General features: G+C 42.6%; 2 protein-coding genes across 2 annotated transcripts in view; one reads left to right on the top strand and one right to left on the bottom strand.

The window, feature by feature from the left end:
- Positions 1–2,473, top strand: part of STX18 (syntaxin 18) — a 65,742-nt gene extending 63,269 nt beyond the window's left edge. The window contains exon 11 of the mRNA XM_083834120.1: positions 765–2,473. Within this exon, the coding sequence (XP_083690246.1) occupies positions 765–860 (96 nt within the window). The 3' untranslated portion in view covers positions 861–2,473. The remainder of the gene's footprint in view (positions 1–764) is intronic.
- On the bottom strand, positions 2,463–24,332 carry NSG1 (neuronal vesicle trafficking associated 1). The gene is made up of 5 exons (XM_083834121.1): positions 24,059–24,332; positions 23,469–23,619; positions 20,029–20,145; positions 9,170–9,280; positions 2,463–3,857 (listed from the first exon to the last, which is right to left on the bottom strand). The coding sequence occupies exons 2-5, from the start codon at positions 23,595–23,597 to the stop codon at positions 3,657–3,659; spliced, it is 558 nt and encodes a 185-aa protein (XP_083690247.1). The 5' UTR covers positions 23,598–23,619; positions 24,059–24,332; the 3' UTR covers positions 2,463–3,656.
- Between the last annotated feature and the right edge of the window lie 641 nt (positions 24,333–24,973).

Raw genomic sequence — 24,973 nt, 5'->3', positions numbered from 1 at the left:
CAACAGATTGTCCCAGTGTTCATAGTAAAAAGTTGGTATTCATGAGATGGCATGAACTTACATTATTTTTGCTTTGGTTTTCATATTTGTAGGTGGAACTAAATTTCCCAAACCACACTGAGAAACAGTAGAAAAAGGTCATTAAAAAATGTAACTGTCATTAATGTTTATATCCCATGAAAAGTTATATTCCATGTAAAAATCTGAAAAAATGAGAGAGAAAAACAGGATCCCTCCTTTCTGCCAGTCTGAATTTTGGGAAGGAGAATCCTAGAAAAATATTTGCTCTACTTTGCTGTAGTTGTTCCTTGCTCTAGTTGCTTTGAGGTTGAAATACTTGATAGACAGTCCTAAAGCAACCTCTAGAAATAGCTGTTGTCAGTTTCTTTGTGTTGATTTTTATTTATTTTTTAAATCACAAGAGATTTATTAGAGTGATATTAGACTGATTAATCACAGTTTCACTTTTGGAACTTAACCTTTAAGCATGTACACTTTGACGTAGTTCTTCACGTTTCGGATGTTTTTCTGTTGTCTGGGATCTGGATTTATTTTCTTAAATCACCAACTTCAAGATTTTGTGAGAAGCTATAGTGTGAGAAATCTGAAGTGGTATAACCAACCTGACTTTTATTCACCTGAAAGTAATGGCAGCTTTGTTCTTTGTTCTGAAGCCACTAACAGTCATCGTGGGTTGTCTTTTTTTGAAATATGTACTGTACTTTTTACTGGTGAGAGTAATCAAGATAATCTTTTCCTCACAGGCCATCAAAAACAATGCTGGATTTAGAGTATGGATCCTCTTTTTCCTTGTGATGTGTTCGTTTTCCTTGCTTTTCCTGGACTGGTATGATAATTAAAAATATAAAATTGTCTACATGCTTTGTAAAACTTTTGACATTTTTTTCCTATGGAAGGGGGTATATGACATACCTGTATATTTTATGCATTTTTTGTGCTGCTGTGATGGAAATATTTTCCAACAAATAAGCACATGCATATGTCCATTGCTACAGAGGGAGACGATAGCATTCATTTTATCAAATGTGAAACCACACTGAATCCTGCACACACAAACCTTTGAAAGAGCTGGTAAGAAAGGTACAAGCTGGAGCATAGTTAAAGGGGTAAAAATAGAAAAGTAAATAAAAAGTGGTTATTGTCAGTCACCTATGCCAATGATACTTGGTCAAGTCCAGCTCTCAGTGTGCAGAACGGGTCAAGAGAAAATTGTTGTTGTGCAAAAGCATCTATACTGTTTCAGGCTTTTATTTAATCACACCACTTCAGTACACAGTGATCATTTTGCAGATGTATGACCTCTACTTCTAATCCTTGACAACTACTTTAGAGATCAAGATGATTTAATAATAATTAAAAAAAAAAAAAAAGCTAAAGAGCTTTACTTGGGGGTGCAGAGATAATAACAATGCCGATTGTGCAGTGAAACAGAGCTTCTGAGACATCAGAACAAAGCCAAAGGACAGACACTATTAAAGCCAAACTCTTCAAAGTACTAAAATTGGGAGCAATTTGGTATCCAAAAAAGGGGTCTCAAAACCAACCGTGGCTAAGAATCAATAAACTTCTTCTTGTTAAGTCAGAGGGAAAAACTGCTTTTGACTCCTGACTTAATTGCAAAGCAATCAGTGTCCTACATCCTACAGCTTGTTATTTTTTTAATGTTCACTGTAATGAGTGCAGTTAGTTCTTTCTCATCAGTATTTACTTGTGCATTGAAGCTGTTTATTGTGCTATAGTTAAGGGGAGGAAGATGTATCATGAATCATTTCTATGTAGGACAGTCTTGGGAAAGAGATCTTTTTTATCTTGTAAAATCTGAATGGCCTCTGTAAAAAATATGGTGATAAATGTGTTTTGCTGTCTCTCTTCTGACTTGTGTATACCTATACATTATATGCAACAAGCTGTATCATTCTTTACTCTGCACAGAGTGAAAATGTCAAAAGTTACATATTACATTCAATAAAGCATATGGCTACTAGAAAATATAAACATGGTAGTTTTGAGTATCTATGTGACCTGTAGTTTTGAAACGTGAAGAAAAATTTGGCACATAACTTATTGCTTTTTATGCATTCCACATACCATGACTTAATAAAAATTCTTTTACAGATATTACTTGCATACTTCATATCAAATCTATAGAATTAAAAAATAATGGTTATTTTTACTGTATTGGTTAAAAAAAAAGGTGGTTGATAGTGCAATTCTACTGGAGAAAAGTGGAGCTGACTATGTTTGTTCTGCTACAGATCTTGATGGTTTTCCTTTGTTTTGTATGGTCTCTACAAAAAATGAACTTTTGACATGTCCACTAGAAGTTGTTGCATTTAAGTAAGGTTACTTGCTTACCCAGATGCTTCACGCTCTTGTCTGTTAAATTAATGATGCCTTCTTTTGTAATGTATTTAAGATTTATAATAAAAATGAAAACATGGTTTCACACAAAGAATAGATAAGTTTGTAATTACAATGGAACTTTAACGTGCATCCACAATACTATGATCTTCTACATCTTTTCCCATCCCAAGCCATACATAAACAGTTCTACTCTTCACTCAGTTTCACATGTAGCTTTCAGACAGCCAGTTGTGTTATTTAAGATGCTACTGTTTCACTTGTGATGCTTTTTGTTTTAAAGAGCATTGAACTGCAAACCATACATAAACTGAAAGCTCTAATTTATAAAAAGGGAAAATGTTAATGTCATAAAAGAGAAAATTTAGACATATTACTCCCCCGTTGTATACAACAAATTACATAGCGGACTACATCTACTGTGAACAGGCTTTCTACCTCTTAAGTATGATCAAAAGGTGTCATTTCTCTTTTGAACATCCTTAACCATATATTTACTTTTTTACACTACCCTCACCATCCATCACTAGAATTGTCTGTGTTTTTCCATAGTGTCTATCTAGTTTGTGTTTCAGTGCATATCCTTACCAAGCTGCTAAAGCCACAGTGGAAATGCAGTTAAATCCTGTTGACAGCAATAATAAAACATTGAGCATGCCTTGTTGCAGAGAACTTCATTATCACTTACAAATAAATAACAGTAAAGAAAATGTAAGAAAAATGCTACCTGACAGTGTTTTTTTTTTCCTTTCTCCATATAAGTCATTACATTATGCCCTTGGTATCAGTGCTGATTATCACTTTTACTTGAGCCAAAACTAAATACTAAATATAGCTCTCAGCTAAACAAGAGATCACTCTAGTTATGGCTGTGGTGTTTCAGTTTGCAAAATGACTAACAATAAAAAATTAATAAATAAAGTATCAGTTCAGACAACAGAACACATGATTTAAGGTCCAAGCCCTGAAAATCCAGTGAAGAAATCTGTCAGTATCCAATAAACTGCAAGAACATATCTAACAGTTGTTTTTTTTTAACATTGAAAACGGTGTCAAAGCTCTAAAGCAATGCTGATATGCGTCTTGTTTTACACCCATGAATGTTCTGCAGCAAGTTTTTGTTTTGTTTTTGCAAAGCAGTATCAGCAAACAGAAGCAATTGCACCATAAACATGAGTAACCTCTAAATTATCCATAATTATATTTAATGAAAAGTTCCTTAAAGTCCCTTAGTTACCTTCAAATGACATAGTGTTAATAATTAGCTTATCATACTAAGCTGATTTCTCAGCGGCTTCAGTCTCCTGTTCAGATAATTTCTCTTCTGACAGTACTGTCATCCATGGGGACACTGAGCGCGTGATGGTTTGTTTGGCCAGATTGTAGTGGTTTATGACTGTGTAAAATTTCCCTCGAGCACTGGAGTCTTGTTCAGAGTAGTAGTTTTCCAACCCAGCTGGAATGCATTGATTATTCTGAAAAGAAAATCCATCACTTAGATTACAGATACAACCTCACACACACTGAACATAGCAGAGTATTTTCTTTTCCCTCCAGTCTAAGCAAGCTTTTACTTTGTGCGAGTCAAGGTGCAACACGCAGCAATTACTACTACAGTGTCATCGTACTGCAGTCAGAATGGTCCTCTCTGTAATCCTTAGACTACACCTGCATTTGCCAGAAAGACAAAGCTGTGTCTGTTTTCCAGAATAATTGACAGTTAAGAAACATGCATGCACAAAATTAATTTTTAAAAGTACTCAATCTCTTGCTCCAGCTCTTTTCTTCCTTTTTCTTCTCTACCTAGTCCCACCTGGTCGATCTACAATTACAGATACCTGCATTCTCACATTGCAGTGTTTCAGGCACTTTAATGTAGTGTGTTTTCAATCTGTGGGGTAGAAATTAATACAAATGTAGTGGCGCCAAGGCATGACCAATTTTACAGCCTAGCAATGCACAAAGGGAAAACATTGAGGGCAGCCCCATTAATGTGCAGATGTGTATGTACACATGAGTCTATGATTCTAATACTTCACTCTTCATTTTCAGAAAGATACAGTCAGTATCAGGCTTTTAAAATCTATCATTAGCTGTGGGACTACATTATTTAGTTTTCCAGAAGTTTAAGAGCACTACGCAGAAACTGCAAGATGCTCAGAGCTTTTGAAAATTAAATACCTGACTTAGTTAAATACCAAGTAGGATCCAAACTCTGATGTCATCTTAAAAAGCAAATGAATGTTCCTGTACAGCACATCTTGCAAACCTCCTGTGATGATGCGGTAAAAGCCTATGAAGCAGCAAGTTGCACTGAAGGAAAAAAAATGATTGGGACATGTCCTGCTGACCCCTAGGTTTTGCTCCAGAAGGGCAGAGGTCTCTCCACAGGTCCTTTGCCACCTCTGCCAGTCCAAGCAGTCTTGACCAATACCTCAGTGCTGCGGGAGTCATCTGTGCAACCGAGCTGACCCTCTAAAATCTACTGTGTGAGTACCTGCAGCTCTCATATCAGCTCAAGGAAAAGTAAGTTTAATCGTTTCTCCTCTCTTTTCAAAAGATACAAGCTGTTTGATCTTCCTTCTCTCACCAATGAAGACTCAAATTTCTAATACTGCAGGACAGCAATTTTAACAGTGCTGAACTTGGCAAGAAAAACTTAAATATTGGAAATTTCTGAGCACAAAAACATTGTCACAACCAGATGCTATCTCATACATGTACACATTCACTTTGAGATTGACTCTTTTGCCCTATTCAGGGAAAAAAAAAAAAAAAAAAAACAAGGAGAAAGCAGCATAAATGTATACCATTAGCAACTGTTTCCAATGCTTTAAACCACATAGCACAAAATAGTTGGAGGAAAGATCTGGCAGACAGTCTCGGCTTAAAATAAATTCTGCCTCCTAAAAATGTTGGGGTGAATAAAGCATCAAAATGTATGAAAGAAAAAAGCAAGACCTGCCAGAACAAGAGGCCTACAGGTAGTCTTATGAACTTGCTTGGCCCCGATGAACGTGATCTTGGGGCAGATTTGACTGCTGAAGGAAGACTTGCTATCAGAAGACTAGCAGTCCTCCCAGGGAGTTAGCAGCTCATCAGTTCTAACCTGCTCGTGCGATGGACGCTTAGATGTGTGTCAGACACAACAGCACACAAAGTTACCACATCCAGCCAGGTTCGGTTTGTTTTCTTTTTCACAGAGCAGCCAGGGCAAATCTTGCCGCAAAGCTTTATTGGAACTAGCACTACAAAGCAGACAGAGCTTAACCCCAGCTAGGCGGAGACTTGTGGCCAGGCAGCACTGTTTAACTCACAGAGGTTTCCCTGCCATAATCACCAGCCTCATCCAAGTGTCAGTCCCAAGTCTGGGACCGAAGTTTGAAGAGCACAGAGGACAACTCTGGAACTGAGCTGCTTGGTATGCGTGTTCACCTGCATCAGCCGTGCCATCTTCTGGAAGCATTATCCCAGATGAAGCTTGGATAACTGACACGACTTCTGATGTGCTAAAATGACTAAGAAGCACTCAGACACAGACCTCTTTGTAGTGATTATTTCACCCAGTCACTGGATGTAGTGACAGTTCTAAATATTTAAAATGGGGGAAGGAACACAATCCATTGATCTAATTAAATCTGCCAAGGAAATTCAAGCAAATGCAATATAATTATTAGTGCTGAAGACAAGCCAAGATTACTGCCAGTCTAAAATAATGCCACAGAATCTTTTACTGCTTAAAGGAGCAATTAGCTTTTTAACAGGCCAAAATGACTCAGTAATGTTATTTTTTGTAGTCACAAGTGCACAACAGCTGACAGAAGAGCCTAAAGAAATACCCAGCAGAGTTTCCATCCTGACTGAATTTTTGCTCAGGACTTCATGCTTCTGGAAAAGACGAGCAAAAACTCCCTTTTTACTCGCTGTTCCTTGTGTACTGCCCACGGATAACCCCTCTGCTCAGCATCTCATCAAGGCAAGCAGGGCAGCACCTGGAGCTCCTGAGCTGTGGGAAGCGGTGCCCGTTCGCATCGTGCCACTTGCTGTAACCTTCAGCCTACGCAGAACATTTCTAGCTGTTTTGTCTCATTGGCTTCCAAGTGAGAGAACTAGTAAGAAAGGCAACGAGGAGAAACCAGGATGCTCCAGCATGAGTTGTCAGTCTCTGGTTTCTGTCATATCCCTTCTATTTCAGAAGTTAGTTACGGGTTAAGGCCTTTGATGCCAGAGAAAATCCTGGTTGCCAGTCTGTGCATGACTCTATGAAGATGACTCCTTTCGTTCCCATGACACAAAGACTCCAGTGGTACCAACGCTTCACTTAAAAATAATATCCTCTGTCCTATTAACTTTGCTGGGTCAGAAATCCCAACCTTAATAGATGATGGTGTTATCTTTAATATACGGAAATTACTTTCTCGTACCGTCCATGAGTCTGACAGAACACAGGTGCCTTGGCAATGCTGAAGAGTAACAGATGCAGTATGGAGCACACTGAAGCCCTGGAGAAATTCCTCCAGGAAACGAGCTGCGGTGAGTCTCACCATGAGCCAGCAAGGAGCGCTTCAGAGGAGCGATCTGCACAACAGGGCTGTGCCTGTGTCAGCTTCAGCAAGCACAAATTTGCAGCTCAGGCTGTTTAAGATTGCTATGCAGAGGAAAATGAGCGGCTTTTTAATTACACCTTCAAGCTCTGGATGTGTAGGACAGCAAAAAGGTTGAAAACACTGAAGCCTTTGGAACTGCTCCGTGTATGACAGCATCAAAGCAGAGAAGAGCGAATTTGACTCAGGGCTGCAGTCGCTCAGGCTTTATTCAGAGATTCCCATGGCACCAGGCTTCCTGAGGCAGGACACATTTGCCCTTAACAAGCAAATCACATCAGCATCAAAAGCCTGGTGACATCCAGGCCAGAGAATATTGCTGAGTTCACCTGAAGCACAAAGCCAGTCCACAGAGAGACTGGTCACAAGGTGAACACAACTGGCAGAGACTTCTCCTTCATCTCTCTTAGGACATCTGTGCCAAGCTATGCCATGATATGTTATAGACTCTCCCAAAAAAGATGATGGACAAGCAACAAGTATAAATTTCTGTCTGCATTGCTAGTTCCAGGCCTCGTGCCATTTGGTAACATGGCTATCCTGTAAAGAAAACTTAAGATGACCAAAGATGCTGTGCCTTCTGGCATTATGCCATCAAGCACCTAGGAAACAGCCTCTACAAATCCCAGCACTGGAAGAGCAATAGCAACGCAGCCCTGTGTATGTGCTGCTCCCAAAAACCAAAGCATCAGGCATGGGATGCTCTGCCTAACACGTGTTTCAAACACAGGGTCCTAAGAAGAGAAACCCAATCAGATTCTTTTCACACACTGTGCAACTGAAATACAGGTCAGAAACTGTTCTCCTCTTACGTGCTTGTGACACTGGAAAGAACAGGTAAGAAGCCAGAACACTGCAATTCGGAGGAAGGGATGGCATGGTATGAAAGGACGCAGAAGAAGCAGACCGTTACTAGAATTATGACAGGAGCACACAGCTGGCCATTCCCATCGAGTAAGGATCACATCAGAGTAGGCTCTGTAGGAACACACAGTCCGTGTTCCGAATTGCTAAAAGCCAAGAGAAAGCTTAGAAAAAAAGGCTAGCACCCCTCGAGACATGGGCATAGAGAGGTTTCAGAACTTGTCTGAGACAGCACAGAAAGAAAACCGGCAGAACAAAGAGCTGTATCTCCTGAGCTACAGCCAGCTGTTCTAACCACCGCATCTTTTGCCCTTGAACCAAGGGGAAAACAAATGGTTGGAGTTAAGTTAACCTAGTACAGCACCCACTGATTATACCTTTGGACTATATTCTTCTAAAATATTTATGTGCCTGAAGTGACAGAATCAAAAGTCCTGAACAGGACTGGCAGGAGCGCTGAGGCAGCCATTCTTTCTTACGTCATTTTGAAAATCCTATTAGGTCCCCTTCTTATTCATTAGGAGACTAAATAGCCTTAAAAAAATTAGAGGGAAGAATGCCATCATCACTGCTGCTTTTCTTAACTAATTACAGCCACGTTCAACCCTGCTAAATTTACAGCTGAGAGAAATCAATACTACCTTTCTGACTTCCAGCCCAGGTCAGAGCTGAAGAGCCAGCACTGCCATCTTGTAAGAATTAAGTGAGCCTCTGCCTCCCTTTCAGTTAGTACAGGTATTTTTTTCCAATAAATGTGTTTTCCCTTTTTTGGCACCACTTTTGGCCTGTGGCAGTAGGGCTGGGAGGTCACTGTTCTAGAACAAGAAGTTCTTTCTATAAAAATAACCCTAAGGTAACTCTGCTACTCTTAATGAGACCATCACTTCAGCCTGTCTTTGACATATTCCAGTGTCTGTTTTTTTTTCTCCAGGTTTTTAGATTTATCATTCTCTTCTTTCTTATGACAAATGAATTTGGAGGAACACACAACACCAATAAATGGCATATGACCCGATAAATGAGTGCTTTGCTCAAACAGCTGCAGATAAAGGAGGTCTGCAGGATACCGGTGTTGGCACTGTTGATGCATTTTCAAGGTTTAGAGCATTAGCAAAAATACCAAGAATGTGAAAACTGTGTGATGGTCACAATCTCCATTATAAATTAAGCAGAAAGCAACATAGCTAAAAGCACACTAACCTCTGAAAACAACCACAGATTTCTGTACAACACAGGATGACTTAATGGAGGCTATGCAGAAAACAGCACAGGGAACATCACACACTCTCCTGTTTTTCTGTAGTGCGTACACCACTTACCTTGAAAACGAATCCTTCTGGACAGGTATGATCATACTTGTAAACCTTGTAGACTACCAGAAATACAACACATGTTAAGAACGCAAGGGCGAAAAGGACCAGCACAGTTACCTGCAAAGAAGAACAAAACATGCTCACGTTAGTAATGCATTGCTCATCGTATCGCTGTTCGTTACCGCAGGCAGCAGAAGCTAGCGATGAGTGCACTTTGCAGTAAAATCAAGCAGAGAATAAAAACAGCTACTTAATTATTGAGGGAAAACTGAGAAATAACACACGTGTGCTTCTACCTCCTGCTTCTCCCTGAAAAAAGCCGATGGTATGGTCAGTGCCCCATTGCCTCTATACTGCAAGGCTTTTTGGGCTGCTTCTCTTTTCGGCGTACACGTGAGGCCAGAAGGACACATTGAGGTGGTGGCTTGTGTCTGCTGCTTTTTCAGGATTTGGATGATGTAAGTGTAAACCTAGTTTATGTCAGCTGATGAGCGTGTTGGTTTCCCCTGTACCTGTCCAAGAATAGAGTCAGATGACAGTAAGGTAGCACAGGTGTCATCCAAATGATCCAAAGGTGACTCCGGCAGGGCAAGGAGAAAGCAGTGGCTGCCCCCTCTTGTTAGGAGAAGAGTCTGTTGCACCTGCTATAGATGTTTCTGTTTCCCAGCACTCACAGAGAAGCCTACGAATCTACACATCACAGGCTGCGTTGCATGGCACTGACTTTCACTGTCTCTCTAAGCGCCCCCCTGGTTCAGAATCTGTGTTGGAGCAAAAATATGAAATGCCTTAAATTAAATCTGAAATCAGTGTCACTATGAAGCTAATCTTTCCCAGGATTAAACTCTGGGGGAATGCCCCAGGTTTTTACTATTCTAAACCTTCTAATGACACATAAATGAGTAGCTCCTGGAGATTACAGGAAGAGGAGAATTGTAAGAGAGTGGTTGAGCTTTTTTTTTTTTTTTGAAAGTTAGAGAGAAGCCAGCATGTCCTGCAGCATAAGAAAGTAATAAACTTTTAAAGTTAATGATTAATCAATTAAAACAGCATATAGTATGATCTAAATTTTAAGGAAATACAAGCAAACCAGCTACATCTACCTCCTAAAAAGAAAACGTAGGGACATTTGGGTCGATCACACAAACAAGAATAATCTGGTACTTCAGAAAGCAACCAAAAAAAAAATGTAGCTTTGCCTCTCAGAGAAATAAACCAACCAAGCACACGCTCCCGTTATGATAAAGCCCAGAACTAATAGGATTTGCAACACTGCAAACTGTGTGTGGCAGACGACCGGGATGCTGAAGGACTTAGATGAACTTCTAGAGACTTAGGAAGCTAACTTCACGATGGACACACAACAGCGAGTGCTAAATTTCCTGGCTCGAACAAGGCTGGGGAGTGCAGTGAGCTGCTGAAGCTAAGGATTCTTGATAGAGAAAAAATAAGAAAAAATAATAATAAAAAAAAAAAGATGACCAGAGGAGGGAGCAGGGAGAACTGCAGATCAAAAAGAAAATTAGCAGAAGAAATGTAAATCAGAGCAAAGGACCTTTCTGGTTCAGAGTAACACCTTCAGCTTCCCAGAACAGTCACTGGGTTGGAAAAAAAAAAAAAAAAGAAATCGTATTCTTAATCACCCTCTGAAAACCTCACATTGACATCAATTTTCAAATCCAATTACTCTTCCTCAGGTTTGTTACTCGTTTGCATACACAAAGGTTAGCATGGATGGATAGCTCTGCCTTGCCAATCTCGTATTTTCAGCTCACGTGTCCCATGTCTCAGGATGGCACCGATGAATGCAAAGGAAGGGCATTTTCCCTTCTGGTTATCTTCTGTGGCCCAGGTCAGTAACAACCACCTCTCCTCCTCACACCTCCCAGCCCAGCCAAGCCGTGTCCTACCTTGGCCTGTCTCGGGTGTTTCTGCTAAGGCCTTTCCCTTTTTTCTTCTCCAGTTGCTTGAGTTCCTTCCTGCGTATCCCCAGCCACCCCACCCACACATACATACACGGTCCTTTACCCCTCTGGCTTGGCCCAAACTTTGCATCACATCTTCCAGTCTTTCCCTCCCCACAGCTGTAATAAGCCTTATCCTCTGTTCTCCCCCAAGAATCCTCCTTGCACTCCAAGCTCTAGAAAATCTGACCTTTGTCCCCTAAGCTGGCAGTTTCCACAAAGGGCCATGGGCCCACGGCTTTCTTTTTCCCAGCTGGGCAGCACGGGGAGATGAGGAACCACAAAGGAGGGAGCAATCCTTACTCAGACAAACAGCTCTACAGCACCCTCATGGCCCAGTCCCCAGGTTTGGGGTCACTCACCTTCCACCCCTACAATCCGCTGGCTCTAACTCTGTCCAATTTGCTCTGATGGTCACTGCTCTTTCCCTTAGAAAATAAGATAGAGAGGGAAAAGAGATTCTAGAAAGTGGGGAGAGAAAACAAAATCCAGCTAGGATTATTGCAGAGGTTTCCATGCCCTTCAGGATATATTCTACAAAGCCTTCAAGAACGTCTGCTCTAAGAGAAGAGGTCTGGGACATGGGACAGAGCAAGCAGGACAACCGCTACGCTATGGGTTGGTTCAGCTCACGTTCAGCTCCTCCTCAGACAGGAATAAACAGTTCAAAACAATTTGAAAAGTATTCTCAAATCTCAAAGCAGTTCAATCACATTCCCTGCCCATCCTATTAGCAGCAAAGAGTAAAATCCTAACATTTTTCCCCAGCGGTAACCATTCTGGCATACAGATGAGGCCTTGGGAACATACCACAAAGCTAACAAGCTGTTTTGTAGTTTAGATCAAATATTGGACAATCTAAACATATTTATAATCCCGCAATCATCGCACAATCTCCAAGGCTCTGGAGGTGTTTGGGAAGGTCAGTAAGTTTTCTGCAGGAGGCCAAAAGGCCAGCGCTGAGCAGGCTGGGGGATTCTGGCAGTTCCAGAGCCGCAGCCTCAGGGCTGGCTCGAGCCTTTGCCTGCTCCAGGGACCTACCTGGGCCTGGGTGCTCACTGCCTGCACGAGTCAGGTCCACCACGCATCTTCCACAGCCACACAGCAAGCCCCTGGAAAGAGCTCTAAGGGCTCCTGCTTCATAACTCTCCCAGAACCTCTCCCTTTCACATACTGTACTTCCTAACGTTATTAATTTTGGTATTAGCATGTAAATTTTTACTCTCATTATCTCCAATAATTTGCAATCACACTCCATTTGCAAATCCTTAATCAAGTAAGCTCTTGTCTCCTTCCTAGCAGAAGAGAAGCTCTCCTCTCCAACCATCCTTCAGGATACAAGTCACTTGTATTTAGGTAAAAGACAGCTGCACGTGCAAGTGACAGATGGAAAGAGATCCATCCCTGGATTCCAAGGTGATCCCAATCACCTGGTTATCCACTTTGCTTCTTTCTTGTAAGCTGAAAATCCTTCTCGTCCTTCTAACAGCCATATTCCTTCCCTCTCATAACCCACCACTGACGGTCCTTAGATGTCAGATGCCCAGCTTCACTCCTGACCCTCAGCCAGTCAGCCTCTTTGCCCTGTCAGTACCTCCCTCCCTGCCTCACCTTCTGAGCCCTCTCCTCCCAGCTGCCCTTCAAAAGTCAAGGCACGCAAAGAGAGAAGACGACAAGCTGCTCTGTAAACCACACGCTTGGCCAAAGCCAACATCTTATTGCCTTCTTCCACAGAAAAATTGCATACTCGCTACAACCTAAGGCCAACTTACCTTCTTCTTCCTGCAGGGGCACTAGCAGCAGCTTGCCCTCACCTTCCAGTCGAGGTAGGAGAGGATGCAATCCGTGTGCAGGCACCACTCCTTTTCCTACAGGGAATCCCTGAATCTCTTCTCCTTGTGGCATGCAGCTGGCTGCCTGCAGGACCTCGTACAGTGGGAGCAGCAGGCTTTCAATTACTCTGATCATTCACTACCACGTAGATCCAGCAGAACACCAAGGCGTCTGTCACGCCACACGGATGACAGGCTTTAAGAATAGTTTTTAAGAAACAGCTAGAAGCCAGCACAAACAACTGCTTCTTTGAACTAGGAACCCGAAGTGTGGGTTTGCTTTCATTCCAGGAGTGTCCTTTAAGGTTAGTTTTAAGGGGAACTGGCAGCAGAACTAAGTGAACACAAAAGATGACAAGATATTATGTATGTGGCAGCTTTTTGAATAGATTGCAAGTGAAGAGCAGAAGAAGGACAATGTCTAGCCAGAAGCCATTACAGTAATCGAAATGAGCGATGACTAATGAATGAACTAAGTGTACCCACAGCAAAAAAAAAAAAACAACAAACAAAACCACAAAAAACTACACGCTACCTTCAGACTCTGTGAGCATTTAGCTGAACAAATGAAACTCACCAGAGCTGACAACTACGCTAACACACAAACAGCCTGTGATAAGGCCTTACCATCAAGATCTGCTAAATCTTCCCAATCAGTGCATCCTGCTCTGCTGCAGCTGCGTAAAACTGCAAGCTGTATTTTCATCTCTGCTTGGCTGCTGCAGTCTCCTCCCTCCCTTTGCTAGCATTTATTGGGCTCCCTTTATAATCAAGCCAGAATGTTACAGCAAAATGCATCAACTGCACCAATTGTGCCTGCTTTGCCTCAGACCCCTTCCTGGCTCCCATCCTCCCTGAACACATTACAAGACATGTTTCAAGGCATGTACAGTTCTGCCTGTGTTGCCCCTCTTAGCCTCATCTCCTTTTGCTCTGCCTGTATCCCACTAAAGCCTTGGTGCCATCTTTTTATCCCGTGCCCTAACCTCCACACTTCTCTTCACGCAACCCCTTCTTGGCAGAAATTCTTGCATGAACCCACTCTTTCCGCACTTGTCTGCACTGCCTGCCTTCACGCTTTTCCTTCCATCACACACCTGTCAGAAAGGAGCCTAGGAGCATTCCTGTTATTATGGGAAGTGGCACTAACAACACATGCAGTGACTTCCACTGCTCAGTCGCCAGCACTTGGTCACATCTCAGCTCTATTCTACATCTACGCCTTACCTATTTCACTTGGAGCCGCTTGGGAACACAGCTTTCATTTCTCATTTGTCTGTAAAGTGCTAGGTACATCCTTGATGTTAGCAGCAAACAAAAAGAGCAAAGACACACATTTATAGAGCACTCTTCATATCAAGTGATTTACAAACAGTCTGTGTTTTGCTCACCAGTGAAACAGAGCCCCCTAAGATGAAATACAGCAACTCTGCGCAACCATTTAGGACAGGAAATTAAGATCATTGCTATCCAATTTAAACTACAAGAGAATTTTAGGTAAGCAGACTGTAATTACAATAGATTGCGTCTGGCTACATACCACAGACTAAAATTCGTAAAACATCACATTGACTTCCCTGCAAATGGCCGTGACCTCCATTTCACCTCTCTCCACTAAAACCCTGCATCTCCTGCCACACAATGCCCTCTACCAGCACGTCAGAGAACACCAACACCAGCTCTCCGCTTCCCCTTACACTCTTGCTTTTCCAAAATGATTTTCTTTGCTGTTACCTGGGCCTGTCCCTCGAAGTTTATTTGAAAAGATGTGTTTGAAACAATGTAAGGAATAAAGAATATTCAGTTTGAAGAAAACGGTATGGCTTCCCATACTTGTTATGGGGATATACGTTCACCTACAGCACAACTGGTGACACGAAAGGCAGCCAGATGCCTCACTGCAGAAGGGTGTTTCTAATATAACCTGTCATGGTTAGCTGTATGACTGGGATCTATCTATCTCAAAGAGGATGACAGCCTTGGGATAGACTGGAACAGAAAAAGGAGAAGTCAAAAGACTCCTTCTCAAACAGGCAAAGAGGAAGAGAGAACTGGCTCGGATGCTTACCTGGAGGTGACTGAGAATAGCAGCACGAAAGGCAGACGGATTCATGAAGGGAAAACTGAAAAGAAACTACAGACCCAGTGCTTCTTAACAGCAACAGCACAAGGCAACAGAGCCAGCCTGCAAGGGAGTTGATTAATGAAACCTGAGGGAGATACTGTTAGACAAAACCAGATTAACAAGGCAGTGGCCTCCTGAGCCTAAGCAGCATCGTGGCTGAACACAACTGCTCATGGCAGCGTTCCCATCATCTTCCATCACACAGGCACCACGGATCTGTTTGCTACCAAAAGAGCTGAGGAAGCAGTCCAAGACATCCTGTGTCCCTGACGTGAGAATCCCGTTACCTTCCCATACAAACCTGGAAGGGATTAGTGAGGCCAAGAGAAAGGCTGGAAAATATCACACGCCCTTTCTGTGATGTAAATGTTGCATCCAGAGAGACCCAAAGCATCTTCTGTCACCAGTGTCCCTGCCACCAGGCTCTGCTCCAAGAAAAGGATTTCTAATGGGATATTATGGCACAAGACACCTGACTCAGAGCAGGGGAGCTGCTGCTAGGAATTATCCACTTTACTCAAATCTGCCAGCTCTGACCATACAAAAAATTCCTTTTAGCCAAAATTTAGCAGAAGGATTGTCAATGTTATATCAGGGAGTTATCGGAAGTAAAATGAAATGGAATAAAGACAGTTGCTATACACTGCATTTACATCCATAGTTTTAAACCAGCAGTTACACTGAAAGAAGAACCTCCTTTATTTGTCTTGCTTTAAGCAATAAAAGGAAAAATTCAGAGCCTGCCAAACTCTTGTAGCGGTGAGCAACTCTTTAATCGTGTGAGTAGTTCTGCTGAAGAAAAGAGAACTACACATGGCAGCAAGCACCTGTCATCCTTCCAGCACTAGGTGACAGACCAAGAATTACTTGGGGAAGTGCTATCCTGCACGGGAATCGGCTGACATCTCAGGCATTTAGCAGAGTTTTAAGTGGAAGCAGAGCCACAGAAACCAACAAGGAGTATTTTCCACGCCTCCAGTCAGTTTTGCAGTAAGAATCATCTGTATTACGAAAAACAGCAGGTAAAAAAGTCTTGAGGCAGAAACATGTTTGAAAAGATGTCCCTTCAAGACAGATCAATCATGGAAAACTTTTTCTAATACATTTTTTCTATCTTAAAATAAGCAGGTAAAACTGTGAGAAGTCTCGATTCCTCTTCCATAACCTTGTGCTTGCTACTTGATAGTACGTGGCTTGCACCATATGGTCTTACCACAGAAAAAAGCTCCAGGCTCTGCAGTTAGATGTATGTACAGATGTCAAGGATAGAGTCTGAAGAATTGATTTGCCTTTGTACAGAACCAAATGGCTTAAGGCAAACCACAGCCTGGGTTTATTTAAGGGCTTGAAATTTATTGGGAAACAGAAAGGTTTGCTTTCAAAATACTTCTGAATGTTCTTTATTGAGGTTTCCCCAAAGACAGAAAAGAAAAAAATCTCATTCTTTGATAGACTGGACAATTTTTGAAATTGGTGTGCTTGTGCACAACTGTCAATTGTCAACTCTCAACGACGGGAGCCAGAACAGACATCTCACTAAAAAAAACAAGTGGAGTTTGTAAAAACACGGCTCCATCACTGGAGGCAAAGGTTTGGCTTTGGCTAACTGATACCATCAATTTTCTCCTGCTTCCTCCTACATGCTGATTCATAAGACTCCTTTGAAATGACACTTCCAGCCATGTTGTTCTGTGCTGTATAGCAGACAATCTCGAGGAGAGAAAAATCTGCCTCATTCAAAGTGGCTTTCCAGATGTGAAGGGCCAGCTCCCCACATCACTCTACGCTGCTCAAGGAACAAAAGACAGACTTTTATTTCTCGATGAAAAATAAAATCCCCGGTGAAAGTCCCATCTTCCTTGGAGTGGTTACTGCCATAAAGCTAAATTACAGCAACAGGATTCTCAGAATCAGGAGATTCACAATCTCATGACAGATCCTGATTTGAATTCAGGACGTGACTTCAAGCAGGAAAATTATACTTGCAGTTTTCTTTGTAAACATTCTCAGCTCTGTTGTAATAACTGCGGTAATGTGGATTGAATGCAGAAAATACATTTTGTAATTGCATATTCACCCGGCTGCTAAAACACCAAATGATCTACATGACATATGCACACGCTGGAGTGGCTTCATTTGTTACAATATATAATTTCTCGAGAAGCACAGCATTAGATGTTCTGCACTGCTGAATCCCAAAAATGCAATCTGCTTTGTCCTTACTTAAGGACTACATCTTGGAATACACATGTGAAATATTAGTAAATATGACTGACTGCTTTTATTTTTAGCACAAGATTTGGGCTGTGTCTTGTAGCAAACTTATGCATGAGTGATGTACAGTACTGAAGTCATTAAAACAGCATCTGAAGCTTTTTTCATGAACACAAGCCAAAGTCAGCGTCTCACCAGTTAAATAATGCATTTCATAATTATAGCAAATATTTAATTTTCAAACAAATATCCTTTTGCTCTCTCAGAATCAACAGCAGCAGTTAACATGATGGCTCACAATTAATAAGGACCCAGGAGAAAACCTCACACAATCAGTACTTTTCATCTCCATATTTATGGCACGTCATCAATTATTCATGAAATATTTACTACTGGGAGTGGTGAACATGACACTCAGCCCTGCTGGAGAACCAGTCAGTCTTCTTTAAAATGAGGCAAGCAGCATAATTCAGTCCTTCAACTTTTATACAGAGATTAAGGGACATTTTTAGGTTCTGAATGTGCTGCATGAAACTCTTGTTTTCGACTACCTGAACCACAATTTTCCTAATTGATCAACCCCCACACCCTCCTTTAAAAGCCGACTTACAGCCACAGTGTGAATCATCCTGCAATTCCCAAGAGATACCAAATCTTCCTGAAACCTCTCTCTGATGCAGTAGTTACCTAGCAGCAAAACCTAGCAACCCTGTAGTATGAGATTAATCCCAGAGTGATCATCATAAAGTAATATCTAAAAGACATTTTACTTTAAGCACGCCATCCAAAGGTATATAAAAATGCAACATAAAAAAGCTCAGGCTTCTGACTGCTCAGCTATACAAATTAGAAAAGACTACCTAACAGCATGACAAGCTATTTATTTGATGTTCACTGAGGTCTTTCTTGTTCAACAGTCCCAAAAAAGACAGAAAGAACTCAGATCTACAGAGAGACGTGTAAAACATTTAGATGCAACTAAGGTATTCAAAACCCTTCCTTATCTACAATTTAATGCTCCAGAAATGAAATCCCTTAGACCCTACAGCTAGTGGCTAAGCGCGCAACTCTCCAGGTAGTGGTTCTGCTCAGTTGCTTGGAACCAAGGTCCTCGCAGGACGCTCAAGCTAAACACATTTCCCTCCTTACTCCTACAAAGTAGTAGGCATTTTCAGATCACTTCAGTCTGAACAAGACACACACAAGACAGCCAAACATGTCTTAATTGTTCTGTGCTGTCCACCTGCACCTTAGCCAACAACACGGCATGCATCACCCTCACCTGAGAGGACAGGGATTACTTTCAAGGAGCAGCACTACGGTGTCAGGAGGAGAAAGAGTGAACATCAGTCAAAATGTAGCATTTTCCTTGAGGGATGGGATGTCCTTGCTCCAAATCAGGTAACAGAAGAACTGGTTTCTTGTCCCCTCAATAAGTCCCTCACACAGCTCACTGGGAACCTTCCTGCTTCTCTGTATGGCTGAAGACCCTACCAGGTGACCTGAGCTTAAAGGTTTGTTCCAGCAACACCGCAAAATTCCATTGCAAGTGTAGCCTAAAGCTCCTAATGCCTCCTTGAGCCTTCACTTTCCCCATTTGTTTAGTGCACTTGATTCCAGGGAGAGCTGTAGATACTTCTGAAGGAAGGCTTGGGCCTGGACAGGTTCAGAACCACTGGTCAGGCACAGTTCCTGTGTTTTATTCTTCAAATTCTGTGCTTTGTGCTTCAAATTACAGAACTGGAATCTTTGGGTATGCCCTAAAACTCCCATGACACAAAGGGATGTTACATGAATGCAACAGCAAGGGAAATAGACACCTTTACTGAAACCCTGCATTGTTCCTCAGACTAAACTTAAGGCTTTCCAAACGTATTTGTACCTGGGCACCGAACAGCGTGGTTGCCTGCGGTTTAAAAATGCTTTGGCATCCTTGGGTAAGATGCAAGGTTAACAGGACTAGAAAACTAGTCTTCTTCTTTAAGGGAACTGATAGGAAAGCAGGAGCTGAAGTGCTCTTTCCTGCTTTGCTTTACTTGTACAGCACAAGAAAACCTGCCCTCCAGTGAGAAGGGGGATAGGTAATTCAATCCTTGCATCAGTTAAGCTCTCAGCTTTCCTCTGGGACTACTCAGGGGAGCAATAAGGGTGTGGACACTAACAAGTAAATGTGAGTCAGATTCCTGCTGATCTGCCATCCTCCAGTAAGTCGTCACCAGGCTGTATGATACAATTGGACCAAGAAAAGAGCTCTGGTGTACATCCTTAAGCTGCCAAGTCATGCATTTAACTATAAAAAAATACATAATGAACTATGACAGTGCTTTTAAGAGAATGGTTTGGCTACAGAGAAAAATAATAAGCCAAAAAGAAAACATATACTCTAGTGGTTCTTGCCCTTCAACACTAACAGGGACTGCCCATGCCACGAGAGGTACCTGCGTGCAGCCACACACCAGCCAAGTCCTGAAATGCTTCCTGTGAGAGAATTGCCTTCTGAATGCGTCTGCCAGTGAGGGATTAGAACCAATAGTGCTGCAGGGTTTGCTTTTGCTTCTAATCACTAAACACTGAACTATTTTAACACTGAATTTCCTTTTCTCATTTCCAGCTCTACCCTTAACGGTTGCTCTGTTACAGCCAGCCAGTCTCAGCTACAATCAGCGATTGATTTTAAGCATATCTCGGAGCAAAACTGAGTCACCACCATCTTCAGATTGCACTGCTTACCTTAAATCTTTCTGAAACCCCTTCAGTGATGCTGATTGTGAACTCAGCTATTTTAGGAGTACGGAATTTTCCCTTCTTGCGATCAGGTTCATATTCTGTTTTCGTTTTGACCACAACCTTTGAAAATAAAAAATAAAATCAAAAAGCCATGTAGACAGTACCTTACTAGCACATCACCAGAATAAGGTTCATCACAGGAACCTTATTTACTCAATACTCTTCTTTTACCTGCTTACAAGCACATCTAGCACAATATTTTTGTTGTTGTTCCCCTCACCCCATTTTGTGTAATTCTTCTATGGAAGATTTAAGTTTTAATTCTTCTATGGAAGATTAAGTTTTTAAGCATCTACTTAGCTCAAACCCAAATCGTGAAACTCCCCACTTTGTATAGTCTGAAAACAGCCACCTCCATTTGCTTCTGGAGAGGCATGCTCTTTAGCCATGTTCTCTGATGGCAGGATTTTCAGTTTGAAGGTGAGATGACCCATCTAGCTGCAACTCAGTATGTGCCAGACAAAAGCTCTTCACACTGTGATTTTTAACATCTCAGGTAACTTTTGAGTTATTAGCAGCAAGATGCACACAAACCCTTATGTGATAATGAGATTTCCTGATACACCCAAGGCTCTCTAATTTCAGTTTATTCCTCGCTACGAGCTATTGCCCCAAGCTACACAATTTAGCATCTTACCTGTATTCCTAAAATATTCATTACGTCAGTCATGTCTCTAGTACTCTCCTAGGCATTCTAATTGTACAGGATTTTCACAAACCTAACCTATTTGCCTCATTTTTGTCTTCTACAATTTCTCAGGATCTTTTTTCAAAGTATCACACATGAAATAGGGTGCAGTTTATCATACTGACAGTACTATTAAGATTTGGTCAATTATCTCTGTTGTTCCAAAGAATAAATATCGAGACCCTTTCAGATTTTTAGAATCAGACGCTATCTTTAGAGCAGCCCATGGTATCAGTGGAAACTACAACTTTCTGCTGTTAAGATTGTAACACTTACAGGTAGCCAGGTACCGAAATTAAAGCTTTGGGTTCTCCTCTCCTCACTTCCCTGAAATGGCATCTAGAATGAGTAACTGTAGCTAGACTCAGTACCACAAAGCTTACTGAATTCTTTTACAGCAGTACTTACGTGATATGTAGATATGTGTGGGACATAGGAAAAATAGTTTCTAAAACTATTCTCAGCTATAAGATACTTATAACTATGTAACTTTGCAACTGCCCAACAGCATCATGGAAGTAAACCATCTGAAATGTCCTTTTAACATTACACTTCTTTTCTTCCCCCTTTATGTTGCATAATCTCAGGCAATTCAAATCACATCCAGCTGACACTGAACACAGAGTTCTATCTGCTTGGTTATATAATGTCTTCTTTTGTTTAACATACCTAAATATGAATTTAAATCAGTTCACCCATTTAATTTAGAAGCTGTCAAAACCATCAAATTCTCGTCGCTACAGTCACTATTATTCAAGAAGTTATGCTTCGCTGCCATGCTGGAGTCTTGTAAGTGAGTAATAAGCACAGATACGTGAAGTATGTACTCCTGTTCATTATATATGAGCACCTTCATACTTCAGAATTTGATCCATGTGTCAATCTTGACTTAATACTTTTGCTGTTTTTCACATCAGTTGCTCTACTACTCCCTTTGTGTCTGTAGCAACCAGTGAAGACACATTTACATGAATAACCACAGCCACAGAAGGAAGCCAGTAGGACGAATCAACATGTATATTTTTCCTCAGTGTTTGCAAAAGGAAAGGAAAGCTATCATACCAATAGACAGTTGAAAGCGCAGAAGAGCCAACCAAATATTCCTTTATGTAAGTTCCAAGCCCAGGTGCATGTTTGCTTTTGTTCAAGGCAAACCTTGTAACCGTGAGAGGAGTCCTGCACGGTTCTAGTAGATGCATCCAGGCTGGCACAGAACCTCCCAGGTTTGCCACAGAGGCTCCGCTCAGGTTAAACCTATTATCACACAGGTCCCTAACTCAGATTTCTGCTTAACGGTGCAGTAACGTAACAAATTCCTCTGGATGTTGGTCTCAGTAATCGGTTATATCCAGTCACCAGTTGGCAGGCGTATCAGACACAGTAAGACTTAACTTGTTTTAAAGCCTTAGGGTGCAATTTTGTCCTCAGTTAAAAGATTTACACCCATGTAACCAAGGACAGAAAATGGGCCCTAAGGCTCTGTAACAGCTGTTATGGCTTATTGTGTTTATGCCTGCCAACTGGTCATCACCACACACAACACAATGATGTTGATAGGAATTAAAATTGAGGTCACAGATTTGTTAGTACTGCCTACAAGCTATACTCTACCAAGACATATTAAAAAAGCTGAAGTGCTTTACCGCAATATAAGATTATGTGGGTTTTTTTGAGCTATAAGGAACGTATACCTACCAGTTTACCTAGAAGTAGAATTGCCAAAAAATAAAAATCGGCATGAAGATATTACTATTTTCCAGTTAAATTTTGTATTTTTCAAAGGCCACAAAGCTTCTTTACCAGATATATGTGGAAAAATACCTAAATATCCTACTGAAATATGATACTGAAAAACAGGATACTGAAATATTTGAAAAAATATCTGTATGTCTCACCCATAGTAACCCTTACCGAAACATTTATTGTGAGTACATTTAATAAAATGTATTTATGGGCTACTACATCATCTTCCTAAATCCTTAAAATTAAATCCCTAATATTCAAACAATGTGATAAGGAATGCAGGATACATGCTTCCTTTCCAACCTGTAAGCTGCACCTCAAACTGTCCTCTTGAAGCCATGGAGCACCTAAACCACCTCTGTTTGGAGGTTTGGGACCAAGTAAGTTGCTAAGGAGAAACTCTGTGGCCTGTTCTCATTTCGTTACTTCACGTTGTCTGAGGCTAGCAGGCAGGAAGTTCCTGCTGAGGCACAAAAGGAATATGGAAGTTCTCTCTGTGGCCAGTCTGCCTACGTACATCTTGCAGAGAGACAAAGCAGTGCTTTATCCCCCCATTAGGGGGGCTTTTTCTGAAATGAGAAAATTCACCTCATTCACAGAGCATGCATAGTACCTCCCAAATATTAAAAAGAAAGACACAGAGTAAGAAGGGATATGGCAATACAACAGACAAATGCTTGCATTTGCCTGTTTGTATATTTCATCCAGCAGCACTGAAATCCAAATATGCTCATTGCTAACATTTCCCACTACTTTATAAATGCAAATCACCACTACTAGATTTTCATTAGCTTCGCTGTCAGGTTTTTTTCCCCAGAGGGAACTGACATTCCCTAAAACACCCCGTATTTCTTGACATTTCTAAGCCGCTCGTTACACGTAACCTATTCTTTTGTTGTTTGCCCGAGATTTGGGTGTGATTCTCCAGGGTGGAAACTAAAGCCTACTGTACCTTGTCAGGAGGTGGGAACTGGAGCTGATTGACATCCAGGGGTGTGATCAGGGGGATGGTGTCAAATCCATCCTCCAGAAGGGGCTGCTTTGTGCTCTTCTCGCTGAAATTATTCCCCAGTTTCACCATTCTTCCAGGAAAGCAGGATTTTCTGCAAGCAGACACGCACACACACACACGCAGAAACGCAAACCAGAGAGATTTGTCAGAAAGTCAGGGTGCACCAGACCCTTCCACAGCCCCCGGAGAACCCAAAACGTAAAATTTAAAAGAAATATATATATATATTTAAGGGTTGAGCCGCGGCTTGAATAAATTAGGCGTTCTGGGAAGTAAAAACGACGACCAACGCTTTCGATACGTTAGGGAATACTAATAAAAAAGGCACCCACACGCCACCGCACGTCAGCCTGCCCTCAGCGATGCTGCCCGCCCGGCCCCGGTGCGGCATCGCCCCTCAGCTCGGGCGGGCTCCGGGGCTGGCCCCGGCCCCGGCCCCTGCCCTCCCGCCTCCCCTCACGACGGATAGGGACAGGGACGGGGACAGGGGACCCCCAACAGCCGCCGGGCGGGCTGTCCGCCCCGCTCACCGCCGCGGCTGCCGGCCCTTCCTCGGCGGGCGGCGAGGCGTCGTTCCGCCGCGGCCCCGCGCTGCAATGGCGGAGCGGGCGGCTCGGCGGCGGCTCTCCCTCGGCGGGCAGAGAGCGAGAGAGAGAGGCTGCGGGGCCCTGGCGCAGCCGGGGCAGCTCCGGAGCAGCACAAAGGGGCCCCGCGGGGTGTGAGGCGGCTCCCCCCAGCCGGCAACTGGCGCAGCGGCAGCAGGTGGAGGACGAGGCGGAGGAGGAGGAGAAGGAGGCGGCGGGGGGACGGGACGGGACCGAAACGCGCCGCCCTCAGCGCTCCTCCCCTGGCGGAGCCGCGCGGTGCGGGGCGGTGGCTGCGGGAGGCGAGGGGGGCGACGGGGACGGTGGGGGAGACGGGGACGAAGGGGACGAGGGGGAAGATAGGGGTGAAGGGGACGAGGGAGGAGATGAGGATGAAGGGCACAAGGGGGGAGATGGGGATGAAGGGGACAAGGGGCGCCGCCGCCCTGCGCCTCACGGCGGCCACGGGCCCTGAGGCGGAGACTGTCCGGCCCCTTTCCCTCCGGCTGCGCTGCCTTTTTATTTATTTATTTATTTTTTCTGTCACAGGTCGGTTGGCTTTGTCCTTAAGCTGTCTCCTTTTTTCTTTTCCTTGCCTTCTTTTTTTTTTTTTCCCTTGCCTTCTCCCCTAGTACACGCAGGGAGAGGACAAAGGTGCTTTACAGGATGGTAAAAATGTATTTTCCTCCCTACAAATGGGGGGGGGGGGGAAATTAAAATAAATGATAGTGGAATGGACGCTCGCGTCACTTCAAGGTAAATGCATATTGCAGAGCTTTTCAGCCCCAGCGAAGAGGACATCTTATGATCTCTTCTGTTTAAAAATAAATAAATAAAGTGATTCATATTCACTGCACTGCC

The sequence above is a fragment of the Anser anser genome (assembly GCF_964211835.1).
Source record: "Anser anser genome assembly, chromosome: 4".
Taxonomy (NCBI): Eukaryota; Metazoa; Chordata; class Aves; order Anseriformes; family Anatidae; genus Anser; species Anser anser.
This window is presented reverse-complemented; position numbering and strand designations above follow the sequence as displayed.

What these genes read in the sequence shown, in the direction of transcription:
- NSG1 (XM_083834121.1), bottom strand. Translation starts at nt 23,597, where the DNA reads ATGGTGAAACTGGGGAATAATTTCAGCGAGAAGAGCACAAAGCAGCCC. An exon ending in AGTTCCCACCTCCTGACAAG is followed by an intron (nt 20,146 to 23,468) that starts GTACAGTAGGCT and finishes TTATTTTCAAAG; the next exon opens with GTTGTGGTCAAAACGAAAAC. An exon ending in GGGTTTCAGAAAGATTTAAG is followed by an intron (nt 9,281 to 20,028) that starts GTAAGCAGTGCA and finishes TCTTCTTTGCAG; the next exon opens with GTAACTGTGCTGGTCCTTTT.